The 17,120-nt window shown below is 47.7% G+C and overlaps 1 protein-coding gene across 15 annotated transcripts in view; it reads right to left on the bottom strand.

Moving 5' to 3' along the window:
* The window catches only part of TSPOAP1 (TSPO associated protein 1), a 941,658-nt gene that overhangs the window by 118,009 nt on the left and 806,529 nt on the right, over positions 1-17,120 (bottom strand). For all 15 annotated transcript variants that reach the window (XM_063956204.1, XM_063956202.1, XM_063956206.1 and 12 more), the window contains one exon: positions 8,000-8,168. In XM_063956204.1, the coding sequence (XP_063812274.1) occupies positions 8,000-8,168 (169 nt within the window). The remainder of the gene's footprint in view (positions 1-7,999; positions 8,169-17,120) is intronic.

The following is a 17,120-nucleotide window of genomic DNA, read 5'->3' as shown; positions in this document are numbered from 1 at the left end:
TCAAATGGAATTCAGAAATGAACCAAATTAAGGTCCCATCGCACTGTCAAATAGAGATAGTCAATGGGTCTCTGGTTTGAAAGGCTTTCATATGCACCTCTGGCTGACAACACTTTTTCATCATACAATAATAACTAAAGGCCCATACACACTTGCCGATAAAATGAGCGACGTCGTGTATGCCGCCAGCGACGACTGATGCGTAGCCCCGCGGGTCGGCAACGATCGTCGCTGTCGGCAGTGCATGCATGCAGGATCTGGACTGTCGTCCAGGACCTGCATGCACGGCTGGCGAAGGGGTGACGTCACTGAGCGATATGAGCGGTCATATCGCACAGTGTGTAGTCGGCCGCCGACCGGCCGGCCCGGGAGGGGAAACATTAGACAACGTTGCTCATAGAGCGTCATCATCTAATGTGTATGGACCTTAAGGTGGGTTATCTTTTGAAAGACAGGAATTCCTTCTTTTAAACGATGGTGCCTCAATTGCTTATGTGCCTGGATGGGGGAGACTGGGAATTTCTATTGTAATCCCCCATCTCTGGAAAATTTAACTTTTTCAGCAGTGCAGGATGTTATGGACTGTTGCTCAACAATAACTATTTAGGGGGTCACATCATTTGAATGAGTTCACCGGCATATTTTAACTTTAATGGTCACTGAGCTTATTGTGGATTTGTATAACATAGGGGTTTGTGTCTGGTGATGGCAATGATAACCAGAAAATAACTTGCAAGAGGTGCTCACAGCCAGAAAGATGGGATCCGCAGTTTGCAAGATGCCAGGATGGGCACTCCCACACCCTCTGCCCCCTGGCCTTTAGATTTTTTCTGTAGTACAAGGTAAACCCTAACACCCTTTTGAACTCATTGCAGTCGCAATGCTGCCTCAATTTCAATTCAGCTTTCTCCCCTAAAAAACACAGTAGATGTTTGTGAATCTGATCCTATTTTAAAAATAAATAAATAAATAGGATTTTAACTAACTACCGGTAAATCCTTTTCTCGTAGTCCGTAGAGGATGCTGGGGTTCACATTAGTACCATTGGTATAGATGGGTCCACTAGGAGCCACTGGCACTTTAAGAGTTTGAGAGTGTGGGCTGGCGCCTCCCTCTATGCCCCTCCTACCAGACTCAGTCTAGAAACTGTGCCTGAGGAGATTGATATCTTCGAGAGAAGAATTATACACAGATAGTGGCGAGACTCACACCAGCTCACACACAAGGCAACCCAAGCTAACTAGCTTGAAACATCAGCAACGGCTGAACAGGATTACTTACCAAGTAACAAGACAGTACTTACCCAGAACTAAGCAGTACTGAACTAAATAACCACTGCAGGATCACGAAGTGCTGGGCGGGCGCCCAGCATCCTCTACGGACTAAGAGAAAAGGTTTTAACGGTAGGTAATTAAAATCCGATTTTCTCTTATGTCCTAGAGGATGCTGGGGTTCACATTAGTACCATTGGGATGTACCAAAGCTCACAGAACAGGAGGGAGAGCGCGGAGGCTCCTGCAGAACCAATTGACCAAACTTAAGGTCCTCAGAGGACAAAGTATCGAACTTGTAAAACTTTGCGAACGTGTTCGACCGTGACCAAGTAGCTGCTTGGCAGAGTTGTAATGCCGAGACACCCCGGGCAGCCGCCCAGGAAGAACCCACCTTACGAGTAGAGTGGGTCTTAACAGACGTAGGACACGGCAAGCCTGCCGTAGAATACGCATGCTGGATAGTGTACCTGATCCAGTGAGAGATCGTCTGCTTAGAGCAGGACACACAATTTTTTGGGGATCATACAGGACAAACAGAGTCCGATCTTCTGTGACAAGCAATTCTCCTCACATAGATTTTTAGAGCCCATACAACAGCTAAGGACTTTGATGAAATTGAGGAGTCAGTCGCAACTGCACCACAATAGGTTGTTGATATGAAAAGCCGCCACAACCTTTGGAAGAAACTGCTGACGTGTCCGAAGCTCAGCCCCTTCCTCATGGAAGATCAGGTATGGGCTTTTACATGACAAAGCCCCCAACTCAGACACACATCTAGCAGAAGCTAAGGCCAACAAAGTGACAGCCTTCTATGTGACAAACTTGACCTCAAACTCCTGTAGAGGTTCAAACCAGTTCGACTTGAGGAACTGCAGCACCACGTTAAGATCCCAAGGCGCCGTAGGCGGTACAAAGGGAGGTTGGATGTGCAGAACTCCCTTCAAAAAAGTCTGAACCTCCGGGAGGACAGCCAACTGTTTCTGGAAGAAAATGGATAGGGCCGAAATCTGGACCTATATGGATCCCAACCTCAGGCCCATATCCACACCTGCTTGCAGGAAGAGGAAAAACCAGTTGAAACTCCACCTCAGGAAATTTCTTGGACTCACACCAAGACACATTTTTTTTTTCCAAATACGATGGTAATGTTTAGACATTACTCCTTTCCCAGCCTGTATCCGGGTAGGAATAACCTTGTTCGGAATGCCCTTCCGAGCTAGTATCTGGCGTTCAACCTCCAAGCATTCAAACATTGCCGTGGTAAGTCTTGATAGGCAAATGGCCCCTGCTGCAGCAGGTTCTCCCGAAGAGGAAGAGGCCTCGGCTCTTCTAGCAGTAGATCCAGAAGATCCGCGTACCAAGCCCTTCTTGGCCAGTTCGGAGCAAAGAGGATTGCCTGAACTCCTGTTCTTCTTAGGAGTTTGAGAACTCCTCGAGTGAGTGGAAGTGGAGGAAACACATACACCAACTGGAACACCCACAGAGTTACTAGGGCGTCCACCGCCACAGCTTGCGGGTCCCTCGACCTGGAACAATACCGCCGAAGCTTCTTGTTGAGACGAGAGGCCATCATATCGATTTGGGGTACCAAGATCTGTTACCTGCTAGAACACCTCCGGGTGGAGACCCCACTCCCCTGGATGGAGATCGTGTCTGCTGAGGAAGTCTTCTTCTCAGTTGACTACTCCCGGAATGAAGATTGCTGAGAGCGCCAATGCGTGTTTTTCTGCCCAGAGGATGATTCTTATTACCTCTGACATTGCAGCTCTGCTCTTCGTTCCGCCCTGTCGGTTTATGTAAGCCACCGTCATTACGCTGTCCGACTGTACTTGAATGGCCTGATTTCTCAAAAGATGGGCCGCTTGAAGAAGACCGTTGTAGACGGCTTAGTTCCAGAATGTTTATCAGCAGGCTGGCTTCCAGACTAGACCACCTTCCTTGGAAGGTTTCCCCTTGAGCGACTGCGCCCCAGCCCTGGAAACTTGCATCTGTGGTTAGAAAGATCCAGTCCTGAATCCCGAACCTGTGGCCCTCCAGAAAATGAGGTAAATGCAGCCACCAGAGGAGTGAAATCCTGGCCTATGGTGACAGACGTATTCTATGGTGCATGTGTAGATAGGATCCCGACCACTTGTCCGGGAGATGCAGTTGGAAGGACCGAGCGTGAAACCTCCCATACTGCAGAGACTCATAAAAGGCCACCATCTTCCCCAGAAGGTGAATACACTGATGAACAGACACCCGGGCTGGTTTCAGGACATCCCGGACCATTGTTTGTATCACCAACGCTTTTTCCTCTGGAAGAAACACCCTCTGCAACTCTGTGTCGAGGATCAATCCCAGAAAGGACAATCTCCTGGTTGGTTCCAAATGAGATTTTGGGATATTCAGGATCCAACCCTGTTCCTTGAGAAACTGGGTCGTGAGAGCTATCAACTGAAACAGCTTCTCCTTGGACGATGCCTTTATCAGCAGATCGTCCAGTTACGGAATTATGTTCACCCCCTGCTTGCGGAGGAGAACCATCAGTTCCGCCATCATTCGGGAAAACCTGTGGCGCTGTGGAGAGGCCGAATGGTAGGGCCTGGAACTGAAAATGACAGTCCAACAGAGCGAATCGGAGATAATCCAGGGATACCAGGAATTCCCCCTCTTCCAGACCTGATATCACTGCCCTTAGAGACTCCATTTTGAACTTGAACTCCCTCAGAAAAGGGGTTTACTAATTTTAAGTTCAGAATGGGCCTGACCGAACCATCCGGTTTCGGTACCACGAAAAGGTTTGAATAGTAACCTGTGTTCTGCATTTGAGGAGGGAATGGTACAATGACCTGTGCCTCTCCCAACTTCTGGTTGGCTCCCTGCAGGGTAGCCCTGTCTGCCGGCAAAGCTGGCAAGCCCGATGTGAAGAACCGATGAGGAGGGAGATCTGGAAATTCCGTCCGGTACCCCATGGCACACTATCTAGTACCCAGGGGACGGCCGGACGACACCCAGACGTGACTGAAATGTCCGAGTCTCACCCCCACCGGCCCTACCTTCAGGCCTCGCTGTCCACCATCATGCGGAGGACTTTGGCGCACCTAAAGCAGGCTTCTGTTATTGGGAACCTGCCGCAACAGGTTTCTTGGATCTTGGTCGGCCTCCTCTAAAGAAGGTGTTGGCCGGTTTGGTCTTTCTTGGTTTAGAAACCAGAAAGGACTGAGATACAGGTGAAGTTTCTTTGAAGCCGGAGCTGCTGAGGGAAAAGGGGACTTTCCCGCTGTAGCCAAGGCGAATCATGCATCCAATGCTTCCCCAAAGAGAGACTGACCTGTGTAGGGTAGGGTCTCCATACCTCTCCTGGATTCCACGTCGGCAGACCACTGGCGCAGTCACAGTCCTCGACGAGCTGAGACAGACATGGAAGAAATTCCTGCAGCCGTCGAACCCAGGTCATTCATGGATTCCACCGCAAATTCCGCAGAATCCTGTATGTTACGCAAGAACAATTCAACGTCACTTTCATCCATTTTAATCAATGTCTCAAGTAACGTGTCAGCTTTACTATAGCTTTAGAAATCCATACACAGGCAATGGTAGGTTGTAGTATCGCCCCCGAAGCCATGTATGTGGATTTGAGCATAGCGTCAATCCCGCGATCAGCTGGGTCTTTCAACGCGGCAGAGCCCGGGACTGGTAAAAAACCACCATCCTTGACAGTCTGCACACAGATGTCCCAATGCATTCTATCCTCCTCTCAGGATATTACAAACAGCGTTTAATACATAAGACGCAGGGAAGGTTAGCAAGGCTTTCTTATTGTCAGTGAAGTAAGCCCCCTTAGCAATATTTAACATACATAGCTAATGGCCTCCCACATGACCTGCACCCCCTGCAAGGTGCCGTCTCCCCCCCTCAGCACGTCCCCATCACCGTTCGCAGTCTGTGTAATGGGAGCTGCAGACGGAAAATGGAGCTGAACTCTGCTGGGTTTGCACTGAGAAGAAGTTCCGCCCACCGAAGATGGCGTGTCTTCCCGCGCAACTTCTATATACTGGCCTGAGGATTCCGTTGCTAGCCGGGGGATTCAGGCCCCGGCCAGCGTCTGTGGACTGAGGATTCAGTCGCTAGTCTGGGGATTCAGTCTCCGGCTAGCGCCCGTGTACTGAGGATTCAGTCGCTAGTCTGGGGATTCAGTCTCCGGCTAGCGACTGTGACTAGTTTAGGGTACTTAGACGCTGGTTCAGCAACGTGATTACATTTCTGTGTACATGAAATGGACTCCTCCTGAGAGAAAACCACTTCAGCAGCATATGACACCGAGTCCCCAGACATGGCTATGAAAGGTATTGAACACTCACATACACAAGGAATTGTCAGTCGCAGCTTCCCCCCCCCCCCCCCCCCCCCCAAGTATGGCAGAGAGACACAGAGATTGGAGCCAACCCAAACACAGCGCTCTCTGAAGTAGAACAAATAAACTACCAGCGCTGAGTACCTTAACAGATTTAACACAGCCTCCCCCCCTTCTACAACCCCCTGGTACCACTCAAGATAGCTGGAGTTGATTGGAGGGACAGCTCCCTTGTATAGGAACTGCAGGCAGGAAAATTGCGCTGAACGCAGCAGGGTCCGCTCTGAGGAGAAGCTCCGCCTCCTGATGATGGCGCGTCTTCCCGCACAATTCTTTACACTGGTCTGAGGATTCTGTCGCTAGCCGGGGCCGGTTAGTGGCTGTGTACTGAGGATTCTATTGCTAGCCTGGGGATTCAGTCTCCGGTTAGCGTCTGTGACCAGTGTAGGGTATTAAAGCACTGGCTCAGGACGCCCCTCATAGCGCCAACACTGTGTGCCGCTGAGCCTTCCCAGAGCACAGCCGCTCAGCGCTGCGCTCCTACCCTTGTGCCGACATATCTCGCCTATCTTCTGGCTCTGTAAGGGGGTGGCAGCATGCTGCCGGGGTGAGTGATCCTCTGTGGCGGGGAACGTTCGATCCCCTCAGAAGCTCAGTGTCCTGTCAGCGGAGATAGTGGCTCAGACCCCACAAGGCGGACAAAACTGTATGTGCTCTGACCTGTTCCAATTAATGTGATAAAGAAACTGCTACGTGCACTAATTCTCTTCTCACTGAGTAAGTGAGGTACGCTGTGGCCAGATACCATACCTACATTTCTTGTATGAAAAAACGAATTTGCTATGTAAAGATACCTTGATGTGCTTCAATGTGCTTCATACTATGTAAGTGAGGTACGCATATGATTAGCCAGCATCATTATACAGCCCTCATAACCACAAGATATCATCAGATACGGTCTTCAGAATTTATTCATGTACTCGAATAGTGTAAAATTGTCACTGTAACATATATCGCCATTTGAAACATTCCTACACAGGTTTTCTTTCTTTTTTATCATTTCCTTCATGTATCTCTGAGCATATCCAAATATCCAGAGAAGAGACTACATCCGGAAAAAAGACCCTCAGTAATAGAGATAAGTATACCTTGGGTCTTTTCTTCCATAATCTTTTTCCTCACAGACACAGTAGCGCCATCTTCTTCACAACCTTTACCCCCCCCCCCCCCCTTAGTCCCTCGAAGTAGGCAGGCTGTTGCCAGCAGCATCCCTGTGAAATAATAGACTCTAAAAATAACTTTACTAGAGAAACTCTGGAGAGCTCCCCTAGCTGTGACCGGCTCCTTCTAAACTGAGTCTGGTAGGAGAGGCATACAGGGAGGAGCCAGCGTACACTCTCAAACTCTTAAAGTGCCAGTGGCTCCTAGTGGACCCGTCTATACCCATGGTACGAATATGAACCCCAGCAACTTTTAGGACGTAAAAGAAAAATACAATCCTATTTGTAAGTAGTTTCTGGGTTTGAAAAGAAAACTAATGGCTATGGTCCATTGTGATGACTACAGTTTATACAATCATAACACATATTACCATTATGCATCAATATAGCTTTTGTGTATCTAAATTGTAGCTACATTATTTCCAGCAAAATATGCTATATAGGTGAATACATTGTTCAATACAGAAGCTGACCCGCTTCTGAAAAAGATTGTGCTCGTTTTGTGTGCTGTATTTTAAACATTTTAAGGTTAGATCAGTGTGTGTAAGTAGGTCTGAAAATCTAAGCCAACATTTTCAGTTACCCCAATATCCACTGGTGCGTTGACACCTCAAACTCAAATAAAATAGATAGAAACACACTTGCATTTTTTCACTTGCGTTTTTAATACCCCTTCAAGACAGAGACAATGAGCTGAAAATGCTGGGGCAAGCATTTACACCCGGGAATTTAGTGGGGGAAGCTTAACCTGGATCCTTTCTCTGTGTGAAAGGGATCAAAAAGGGTTCAGTTGGATTGAAATTGCCAGGGATTTCACCCTGGTCGCAATCAGGGTTGAAGCCCTGGTAATGTTGATCCAGGTGGACCCTTTCACACAGAGAGAGGATCCGGGTTAAGCCAGCTTGTCCCAGCAAATTCTCAGGTTCAAATGCTTCCCCTGGCATTTTCATCTTTTGTTTAAATGGGGTTACTAAGCTGGTAATGGGATCCAACCAGTGTTCCAAAAGGTCTAAGCCCTGGATTCTGTCTGATGGGGTATAATTTTTATGGGGCCTAATAGAGTAGAAAATATGTAAGTATTCTTCATGTTGTAAACTGTTAGTCCCAGCCAAATTTGTTAAGTTATGAATAATAATTCTACAATGGTGTAGAGGTAGAAATGAGCGTACCTAAATCATTCAATAAAGAGGTAGAGGATAGGTGACCCTGTCTCAAAAGTTGCATTCTGACTTCTTCACTCTGAATATGTAATTCAGAAACCATGTTGCAGGGAATGTATCCTGTCCTTCCGTCATATTTTCCATGATAAAATCCATCTGCATCCTTATCACCAAAAACCTAAAAAAACAAAAACAAACCCCCCACATCATTATTTGATTTTAGCTTATAGCACCAATAAATTTTAGTGTTATACCAAAAAGCATACATCAGTACAATCACAATTTAATTAACAACATAACACAATGAACTTTATAACATTATACATTTTGAAAACAGTTATATGTACTGGACTGTGGGAAAGCACATTTCTTAGTTTGCACAATATTCATTAGTACTTCATTGGGAAGCATTTTTCTGCAATTACATATCTCCCAACATTGGTGGGCAGTGGTTCTCGCCCTTTGGCATTAGAAAGCGCGCCCGCATCAGAAAAGGAGTGGAGCCTAGGGAAAAGGAGCGGAACATCCTGTCATTCCCGTTTACGTCACTGTGGGGGTGTGCCCAGCACTCTCCGAGATGCTGGGCTGCCCCCAGGCTCTGTCTGCACTGTAAATAGATGCTTTCCGCATGCGCAGCGTCTATTTACCCGCTGCGCTGCATAATTTGTGCTTTCCCCAACTGCCCCCCCCCCCCCTCCCCTTTCCCCCACTGTGGGACACTGATGTATTTGCTGCTATTTTTTTTTTTTAATTCAACAATTTTTATTAGGTATTTCAAAGAAATACAAAAACATGGAAGACCTTCATGTTACAAACATACAAAAAAGGAACCGGCACAGTTACAAATAATCCATCATGAGGTGGGTTCAAGCCACATCAACGGGGTAACAGATGTATAATAGATAATCGTAGCTTTGAATAAAAGATAAAAGACGAATAATCCTAACCAATTATGAGGTCTAGGAAATGGTAAACTCAGTACCAGTGTGCGCCTCAGCATAAGAAATCACCATATACTTAAAGCTAAGCGTACAATTCTATCTGAGGGGTCATTGGGCATTGATATACACGAACGGTCAATAAAGAAGACAAACAGGAGGGGGGGGGGGGGGGAGGAACAATTGGGAAAAGACAATACAAATATAGTCATATCATGGGTGAGTAGCGGCCAGAGAAGTCACAAGTAAAATTGTTAATGAAGTGATCCAGGCATGGTTAGCAGTTCCAACAAAAGAGCAGGTTAAGTACTCATGTGGAATCAGACTCAGCATAAAGCCAGGGGTAATATAGGCAATATGTTTGCATTTCTTAAGAAAACAGCAGGAAGTCCTAAAAGGAAAACAGCAGGGTGTTAAGGGGCCCTATCGATTTGTCTGTGTAGATACCACGTTGTGGTCTCAAAAAGCTTATAGATGAACGACTGTACATCAGGGTCTAGGGTATCAATATACCTCTCCCACTTCTTGGCAAACCACCTGACCCCCATTTCAATATCAGGAAGAGTAGCACGCCTCTCAAAATAAATAATCCGGAGGGTCATGTGTTTTACAGCCATCAAAGAAGGGGTAGACGGTTTAATCCAGTGATTCAGAATTTGTTTCTTGGCAATTGTCAGGATAACTGATAGTACTGAGACAATATCCCTATCCTCAGGCCCAAGAGACCATTCCCTAAAATCAAGTAGCAGACAAGCCTTCGGGCGTTTAATTAGCTGTAAGTTAAATACTGTTGAGATCATTAATCACTTTGTACCAAAACTTAGATATTTTCCGGCAAGACCACATATTGTGGTACAAGGTGGCACTATGCGCAGTACATTTGATGCAACAGCCAAAGTCGTCGGGGACCATGTGAGCCCTCTGGTTAGGTGCTATATATGCCCTTTGAAGCATCTTCAAGTGAACCTCGTGTAAAGAGGCAGAGTATAGGAACCTAAAAGTGGGTAAAATGTTATCTAAGAATTCAGCACACAATCCCATATTGGGAATATCTCTGGACCAGGAGGACAACGCTGAATCCCAGAGCCGGTCTCTATATGAGCCCCTAAAGGTGGACCTGAAGTAACTAAGATGGTACGGGCAATCTTTAGTGAGCACCATCAAGGTGCAGAGTGGGTCTGTGGCAGCCTCAGAAATCATTGGGTGGGACTGGGAATGAGCAAAATGTCTAGCCTGCAAGTACATAAAAAATTCCCGGTGGGGAATACCAAATTTTATCTGGATATCAGAGAAAGAAAGCACTGCTTTGTCTCCCGGATCATATATGTCTCCAATGGCTGTGATCCCCTTTTCCCTCCAACTCAAAAAATGTGCGTTATCTAAGCCAGGGAGGAAACATGGGTTGCCCCAAAACGTAGTGTGAAGAGAGATGTCAGGTTTTCTATGGGCTTTAGTGTGAGTGGTTTGCCATGCTTGATACGTATGCCAGAATAAAATATTGTGTTTTATCTCAGGTGGGAGCCGGGATTTCGGAGTGTGTAAGAGTGCAGCAGGGGAGAAAGGGTGGAATATGGCGAGTTCAAGTGCCAAGTTTGTAAATACTTATCTGCCCCAAAGCCAGTCTGTAATAATAAGAATTTACTTACCGATAATTCTATTTCTCGTAGTCCGTAGTGGATGCTGGGAACTCCGTAAGGACCATGGGGAATAGCGGCTCCGCAGGAGTCTGGGCACATCTAAAGAAAGCTTTAGGATCACCTGGTGTGCACTGGCTCCTCCCCCTATGACCCTCCTCCAAGCCTCAGTTAGGATACTGTGCCCGGACGAGCGTACACAATAAGGAAGGATTTTGAATCCCGGGTAAGACTCATACCAGCCACACCAATCACACTGTACAACCTGTGATCTGAACCCAGTTAACAGCATGATAACAGAGGAGCCTCTAGAAAAGATGGCTCACTACAGCAATAACCCGAATTTTTTGGTAACAATAATCATGTACCAGTATTGCAGACAATCCGCACTTGGGATGGGCGCCCAGCATCCACTACGGACTACGAGAAATAGAATTATCGGTAAGTAAATTCTTATTTTCTCTGACGTCCTAGTGGATGCTGGGAACTCCGTAAGGACCATGGGGATTATACCAAAGCTCCCAAACGGGCGGGAGAGTGCGGATGACTCTGCAGCACCAATGAGAGAACTCCAGGTCCTCCTCAGCCAGGGTATCAAATTTGTAGAATTTTACAAACGTATTTGCTCCTGACCAAGTAGCTGCTCGGCCAATTGTAAAGCCGAGACCCCTCGGGCATCCGCCCAAGATGAGCCCACCTTCCTTGTGGAGTGGGCATTTACAGATTTTTGGCTGTGGCAGGCCTGCCACAGAACGTGCAAGCTGAATTGTACTACAAATCCAACGAGCAATAGTCTGCTTAGAAGCAGGAGCACCCAGCTTGTTGGGTGCATACAGGATAAACAGCGAGTCAGATTTCCTGACTCCAGCCGTCCTGGAAACATATATTTTTCCGGGCCCTGACAACGTCTAGCAACTTGGAGTCCTCCAAGTCCCTATTTGCCGCAGGCACCACAATAGGTTGGTTCAGGTGAACGCTGAAACCACCTTAGGGAGAAACTGAGGACGAGTCCTCAATACCGCCCTGTCCGAATGGACAATCAGATAAGGGCTTTTACAGGATAAAGCCGCCAATTCTGACACGCACCTGGCCCAGTCCAGAGCCAACAGCATGACCACTTTTCCTGTGAGATATTTTAACTCCACAGATTTAAGTGGGTCCAACCAATGTGACTTTTGGAATCCAAAAACTACATTGAGATCCCAAAATGCCACTGGAAGCACAAAAGGAGGCTGTGGGGTATATGCAATTGCGGTCGAATTCGCGGCAATTATCGCCGTTTTTTAATTCGACCAAATTCGCCAGGTGAATCCCGGCAGGTGCCTGCCGGGATTCACCATATTCAATGAAAAACGGATTCGCCAGAATCGCGGGCGAAAATTGGCCCTTTTGGCGGATTTTGCCGCGATTTTAAAAAACGGGAAAAAACGTGAAAAACCCGGAAAAAAAAATGGCGTGGGGTCCCCCCTCCAAAGCATAACCAGCCTCGGGCTCTTTGAGCTGGTCCTGGTTCTAAAAATGCAGGGGAAAAATTGGCCAGGGATCCCCCGTATTTTTAAAACCAGCACCGGGCTCTGCGCCTGATGCTGGTGCCAAAAATACGGGGGACAAAAAGAGTAGGGGTCCCCCGTATTTTTAACACCAGCATCGGGCTCCACTAGCTGGACAGATAATGCCACAGCCGGGGGTCACTTTTATGCCGTGCCCTGCGGCCGTGGCATCACAAATCCAACTAGTCACCCCTGGCCGGGGTACCCTGGGGGAGTGGGGACCCCTTCAATCAAGGGGTCCCCCCCCCCCAGCCACCCAAGGGCCAGGGGTGAAGCCCGAGGCTGTCCCCCCCCCATCCAATGGGCTGCGGATGGGAGGGCTGATAGCCTTTGTGAAAATTAAAAGATATTGTTTTTTCCATTAGTACTACAAGTCCCAGCAAGCCTCCCCCGCAAGCTGGTACTTGGAGAACCACAAGTACCAGCATGCGGGAGAAAAACGGGCCCGCTGGTACCTGTAGTACTACTGGGGAAAAAATACCCAAATAAAAACAGGACACACACACCTTGATAGTAAAACTTTATTTCATACACCGACACACACATACTTACCTATGTTGACACGCCGACTGCCACGGTCTCCGACGATCCGAGGGTACCTGTGAAAAAATGGTACTCACCTTCCAGCGTCCAGAGGTACATCCAGGTCCAGGGTATAATCCACGTACTTGGTAAAAAAAAAAAACGAACACGATCCACCGGACTAATGAAAGGGGTCCAATGTTTTCACATTAGACTCCTTTCCCCGAATGCCAGGACATCACGTGACTCCTGTCACTGATGTCCCTTCAGCCAATCAGGAAGCGCTACTTCCGTGGCGCTCACCTGATTGGCTGTGCGCCGTCTGGACTCTGACAGCGCCTCGCAAAGCCGCTCCATTACTTTCAATGGTGGGAACTTTGCGGGTAGCGGTGGGGTCACCCGCCGGTCAGCCGCTGACCGGCGGGTGACCTCACCGCTAGCCGCTAAGTTCCCACCATTGAATATAATGGAGGGAGCTATGCGATGCGCTGTCTGAGTTCAGACAGCGATCAGCCAATCAGGTGAGCGCAACGAAGTTGCGCTTCCTGGTTGGCTTAGAGACCTGTCAGTGACAGCTGTCACTGACAGGTCTCATTCGTGGAAAGGTGTCCCATGTGTCAGCATGGGACCCCTTTCAGTCCGTTATGGAGCGGGTATTTGCGATTTATTTTTTTGCCAAGTACGTGGATTTATCTCTGGACCCTGGTTGAGGTGAGTATATTGAACTTTTCTTTTCAGGTATCCGTGGATTCTACATGGAGAAGAGGACCGATGTCGGCGTGTGAACATAGGTAAGTATGTGTGTGTCGGTAGTGTGTAATAAAGTTTTACTGTCGACGGTGTGTGTGTCCTGTTTTTATTTGGGTATTTTTTCCCCAGTAGTACTACAGGTACCAGCGGGCCCGTTTTTCTCCCGCATGCTGGTACTTGTGGTTCTCCAAGTACCAGCTTGCGGGGGAGGCTTGCTGGGACTTGTAGTACTAATGGAAAAAACAATATCTTTCTATCACAAAAGGCTATCAGCCCTCCCATCCGCAGCCCATTGGATGGGGGGGGACAGCCTCGGGCTTCACCCCTGGCCCTTGGGTGGCTGGGGGGGGGGGACCCGTTGATTGAAGGGGTCCCCACTCACCTAGGGTACCCCGGCCAGGGGTGACTAGTTGGATATTTAATGCCACGGCCGCAGGGCACGGCATAAAAGTGACCCCCGGCTGTGGCATTATCTGTCCAGCTAGTGGAGCCCGATGCTGGTGTTAAAAATACGGGGGACCCCTAGTCTTTTTGTCCCCCGTATTTTTGGCACCAGCATCAGGCGCAGAGCCCGGTGCTGGTTTTAAAAATACGGGGGATCCCCTGTCAATTTTTTCCCCGCATTTTTAGAACCAGGACCAGCTCAATGAGCCCGAGGCTGGTTATGCTTTGGAGGGGGGACCCCACGCCATTTTTTTTTATGATTTTACCCTTCCAGCATAAAAAAAAAAAAAAAAAACAATTAATATTTTAAAAAATATATAAATAATATTTGTGCCTCCCCCCCCCAAAAAAAAAGTACCTAATCCCTTCTAATATAAATAGATCTGCTATTCCCAAAAAAAAAAACACCAAAATAAACATGTTTAAATTTTTTTTATTTGTTTTCACCCTCCAAAGTGTGGCGGATTGAAAATGACGAATTTGCTGTCTAAAAGCACTGCTGTCGAATTTCCAAACTTGAATTGAATATGCTTTGGTCGAATTGCAGCACTTGTATTATTGCAGAAAAGTCGAATTTGCAAAAATTCGAATTTCAAAAAGTCGAATTTTGAAAGTCCGTTTTTTGGTCGGAAAGCACTGGATTGCATAGGGGAATTTTTTTTTTTGGTCGAAAATGACCCGAAATTCGACAATTTCGGGAATTCGACCACAATTGCATATACCCCTGTATATGCAGTACCCCCTTTTACAAACGTCTGAACTTCAGGGACTGAAGCTAGTTCTTTTTGGAAGAAAATTGACAGAGCCGAAATTTGAACCTTAATGGACCCCAATTTCCGGCCCATAGACACTCCTGTTTACAGGAAATGTAGGAATCGACCCAGTTGAATTTCCTCCGTCGGGCCTTACTGGCCTCGCACCACGCAACATATTTTCGCCAAATGTGGTGAAAATGTTTTGCGGTTACATCCTTCCTGGCTTTGATCAGGATAGGGATGACTTCATCCGGAATGCCTTTTTTCCTCCAGGATCCGGCGTTCCACCGCCATGCCGTCAAACGCAGCCGCGGTAAGTCTTGGAACAGATAGGGTCCTTGCTGGAGCAGGTCCCTTCTTAGAGGTAGAGGCCACGGATCCTCCGTGAGCATCTCTTGAAGTTCCGGTTACCAAGTCCTTCTTGGCCAATCCGGAGCCACGAATATAGTGCTTACTCCTCTCCATCTTATCAATCTCAGTACCATGGGTATGAGAGGCAGAGGGGGGAACACATACACTGACTGGTACACCCATGGTGTTACCAGAGCATCTACAGCTATTGCCTGAGGGTCCCTTGACCTGGCGTAATACCTGTCGAGTTTTTTCCCAACGGTTTATAATCATATGGAAGACTTCTGGGTGAAGTCCCCACTCTCCCGGGTGGAGGTCGTGCTGAGGAAATCTGCTTCCCAGTTTTCCACTCCCGGAATGAATATTGCTGACAGTGCTATCACATGATTTTTCGCCCAGCGAAGAATCCTTGCAGCTTCTGCCATTTCCCTCCTGCTTCTTGTGCCACCCTGTCTGTTTACGTGGGTGACTGCCGTGATGTTGTCCTACTGGATCAACACCAGCTGACCTTGAAGCAGAAGTTCTTGCTAAGCTTAGAGCATTGTAAATGGCCCTTAGTTTCAGGATATTTATGTGAAGTGATGTTTCCAGGCTTGACCATAAGCCCTGGATATTCCTTCCCTGTGTGACTGCTCCCCAGCCTTGCCGGCTGGCATCCGTGGTCACCAGGACCCCGTCCTGAATGCCGAATCTGCGGCCCTCTAGAAGATGAGCACTCTGCAACCACCACAGGAGGGATACCCTTGTCCTTGGTGACAGGGTTATCCGCTGATGCATCTGAAGATGCGACCCCGGACCCTTTGTCCAGTAAGTCCCACTGGAAAGTCCTTGCGTGGAATCTGCCAAATGGGATTGCTTCGTAGGAAGCCACCATTTTTACCCCGAACCCATGTGCATCGATGCACTGAGACTTGGCTCGGTTTTAGGAGGTTCCTGACTAGCTCGGATAACTCCCTGGCTTTCTCTTCCGGGAGAAACACCTTTGTTCTGGACTGTGTCCAGGATCATCCCTAGGAACAGAAGACAAGTCGTCGGAATCAGCTGCGATTTTGGAATATTGATAATCCAATCGTGCTGCCGCAACACTACCTGAGATAGCGCTACACCGACCTCCAACTGATCCCTGGATCTTACCCTTATCAGGGAATCGTCCAAGTAAGGGATAACTAAAATTCCCTTCCTTTGAAGGATTATCATCATTTCGGCCATTACCTTGGTAAAGACCCGGGGTGCCGTGGACCATCCCTACGGCAGCGTCTGAACTGATAGTGACAGTTCTGTACCATAAACCTGAGGTACCCTTGGTGAGAAGGGTAAATTTTGACATGAAGGTAAGCATCCTTGATGTCCCGAGACATCATGTAATCCCCTTCTTCCAGGTTCGCAATCACTGCTCTGAGTGACTCAATCTTGAATTTGAACCTCTGTATGTAAGTGTTCAAAGATTTTAGATTTAGAATCGGTCCACCGAACCGTCTGGCTTCGGTACCACACTAGTGTGGGATAATACCCCTTTTCCTGTTGCAGGAGGGGTACCTTGATTATCACGTGCTGGAAATACAGCTTGTGAATGACTTCCAAAACTGCCTCCCTGTCAGAGGGAGACGTCGGTAAAACCGACTTTTTTTTTTTTTTTGGAAACGGCGAGGGGGAGACGTCTCGAATTCCAATGTGTACCCCTGAGATATTACGTGAAGGATCCCGGGGTCTACTTGCGAGTGAGCCCACTGCGCACTGAAATTCATTGAGAACGGGCTCCCACCTTGTAAAGCCCTAGCGTCATACTGAGGGCTTGACAGAGGCGGGAAAGGGTTTCTGTTCCTGGGAACTGGCTGATCTCTGCAGCCTTTTTCCTCTCCCTCTGTCATGAGCAGAAAAGAGGAACGCTTTGTCCGCTTGCCAACAAAAGACTGCGCCTGATAATACGGCGTCTTATTTTGAGAGGCGACCTGGGGTACAAACGTGGATATCCCAGCTGTTGCCGCGGCCACCAGGTCTGAAAGACCGACCCCAAAAGTCCCCTTTTTAAGGCAATACTTCCAAATGCAGTTTGGAATCCGCATCACCTGACCACTTTACTGGTAGAATTGGACAACGCACTTATACTTGATGCCAGTCGGCAAATACTCCGCTGTGCATCATGCATATATAGAAATGCATCTTTTAAATGCTCTATAGGCAATAAT

The sequence above is a fragment of the Pseudophryne corroboree genome, chromosome 2 (assembly GCF_028390025.1).
Source record: "Pseudophryne corroboree isolate aPseCor3 chromosome 2, aPseCor3.hap2, whole genome shotgun sequence".
Classification (NCBI taxonomy): domain Eukaryota; kingdom Metazoa; phylum Chordata; class Amphibia; order Anura; family Myobatrachidae; genus Pseudophryne; species Pseudophryne corroboree.
The sequence above is the reverse complement of the archived record's forward strand: the minus strand, read 5'-3'. Positions and strand labels throughout refer to the sequence as shown.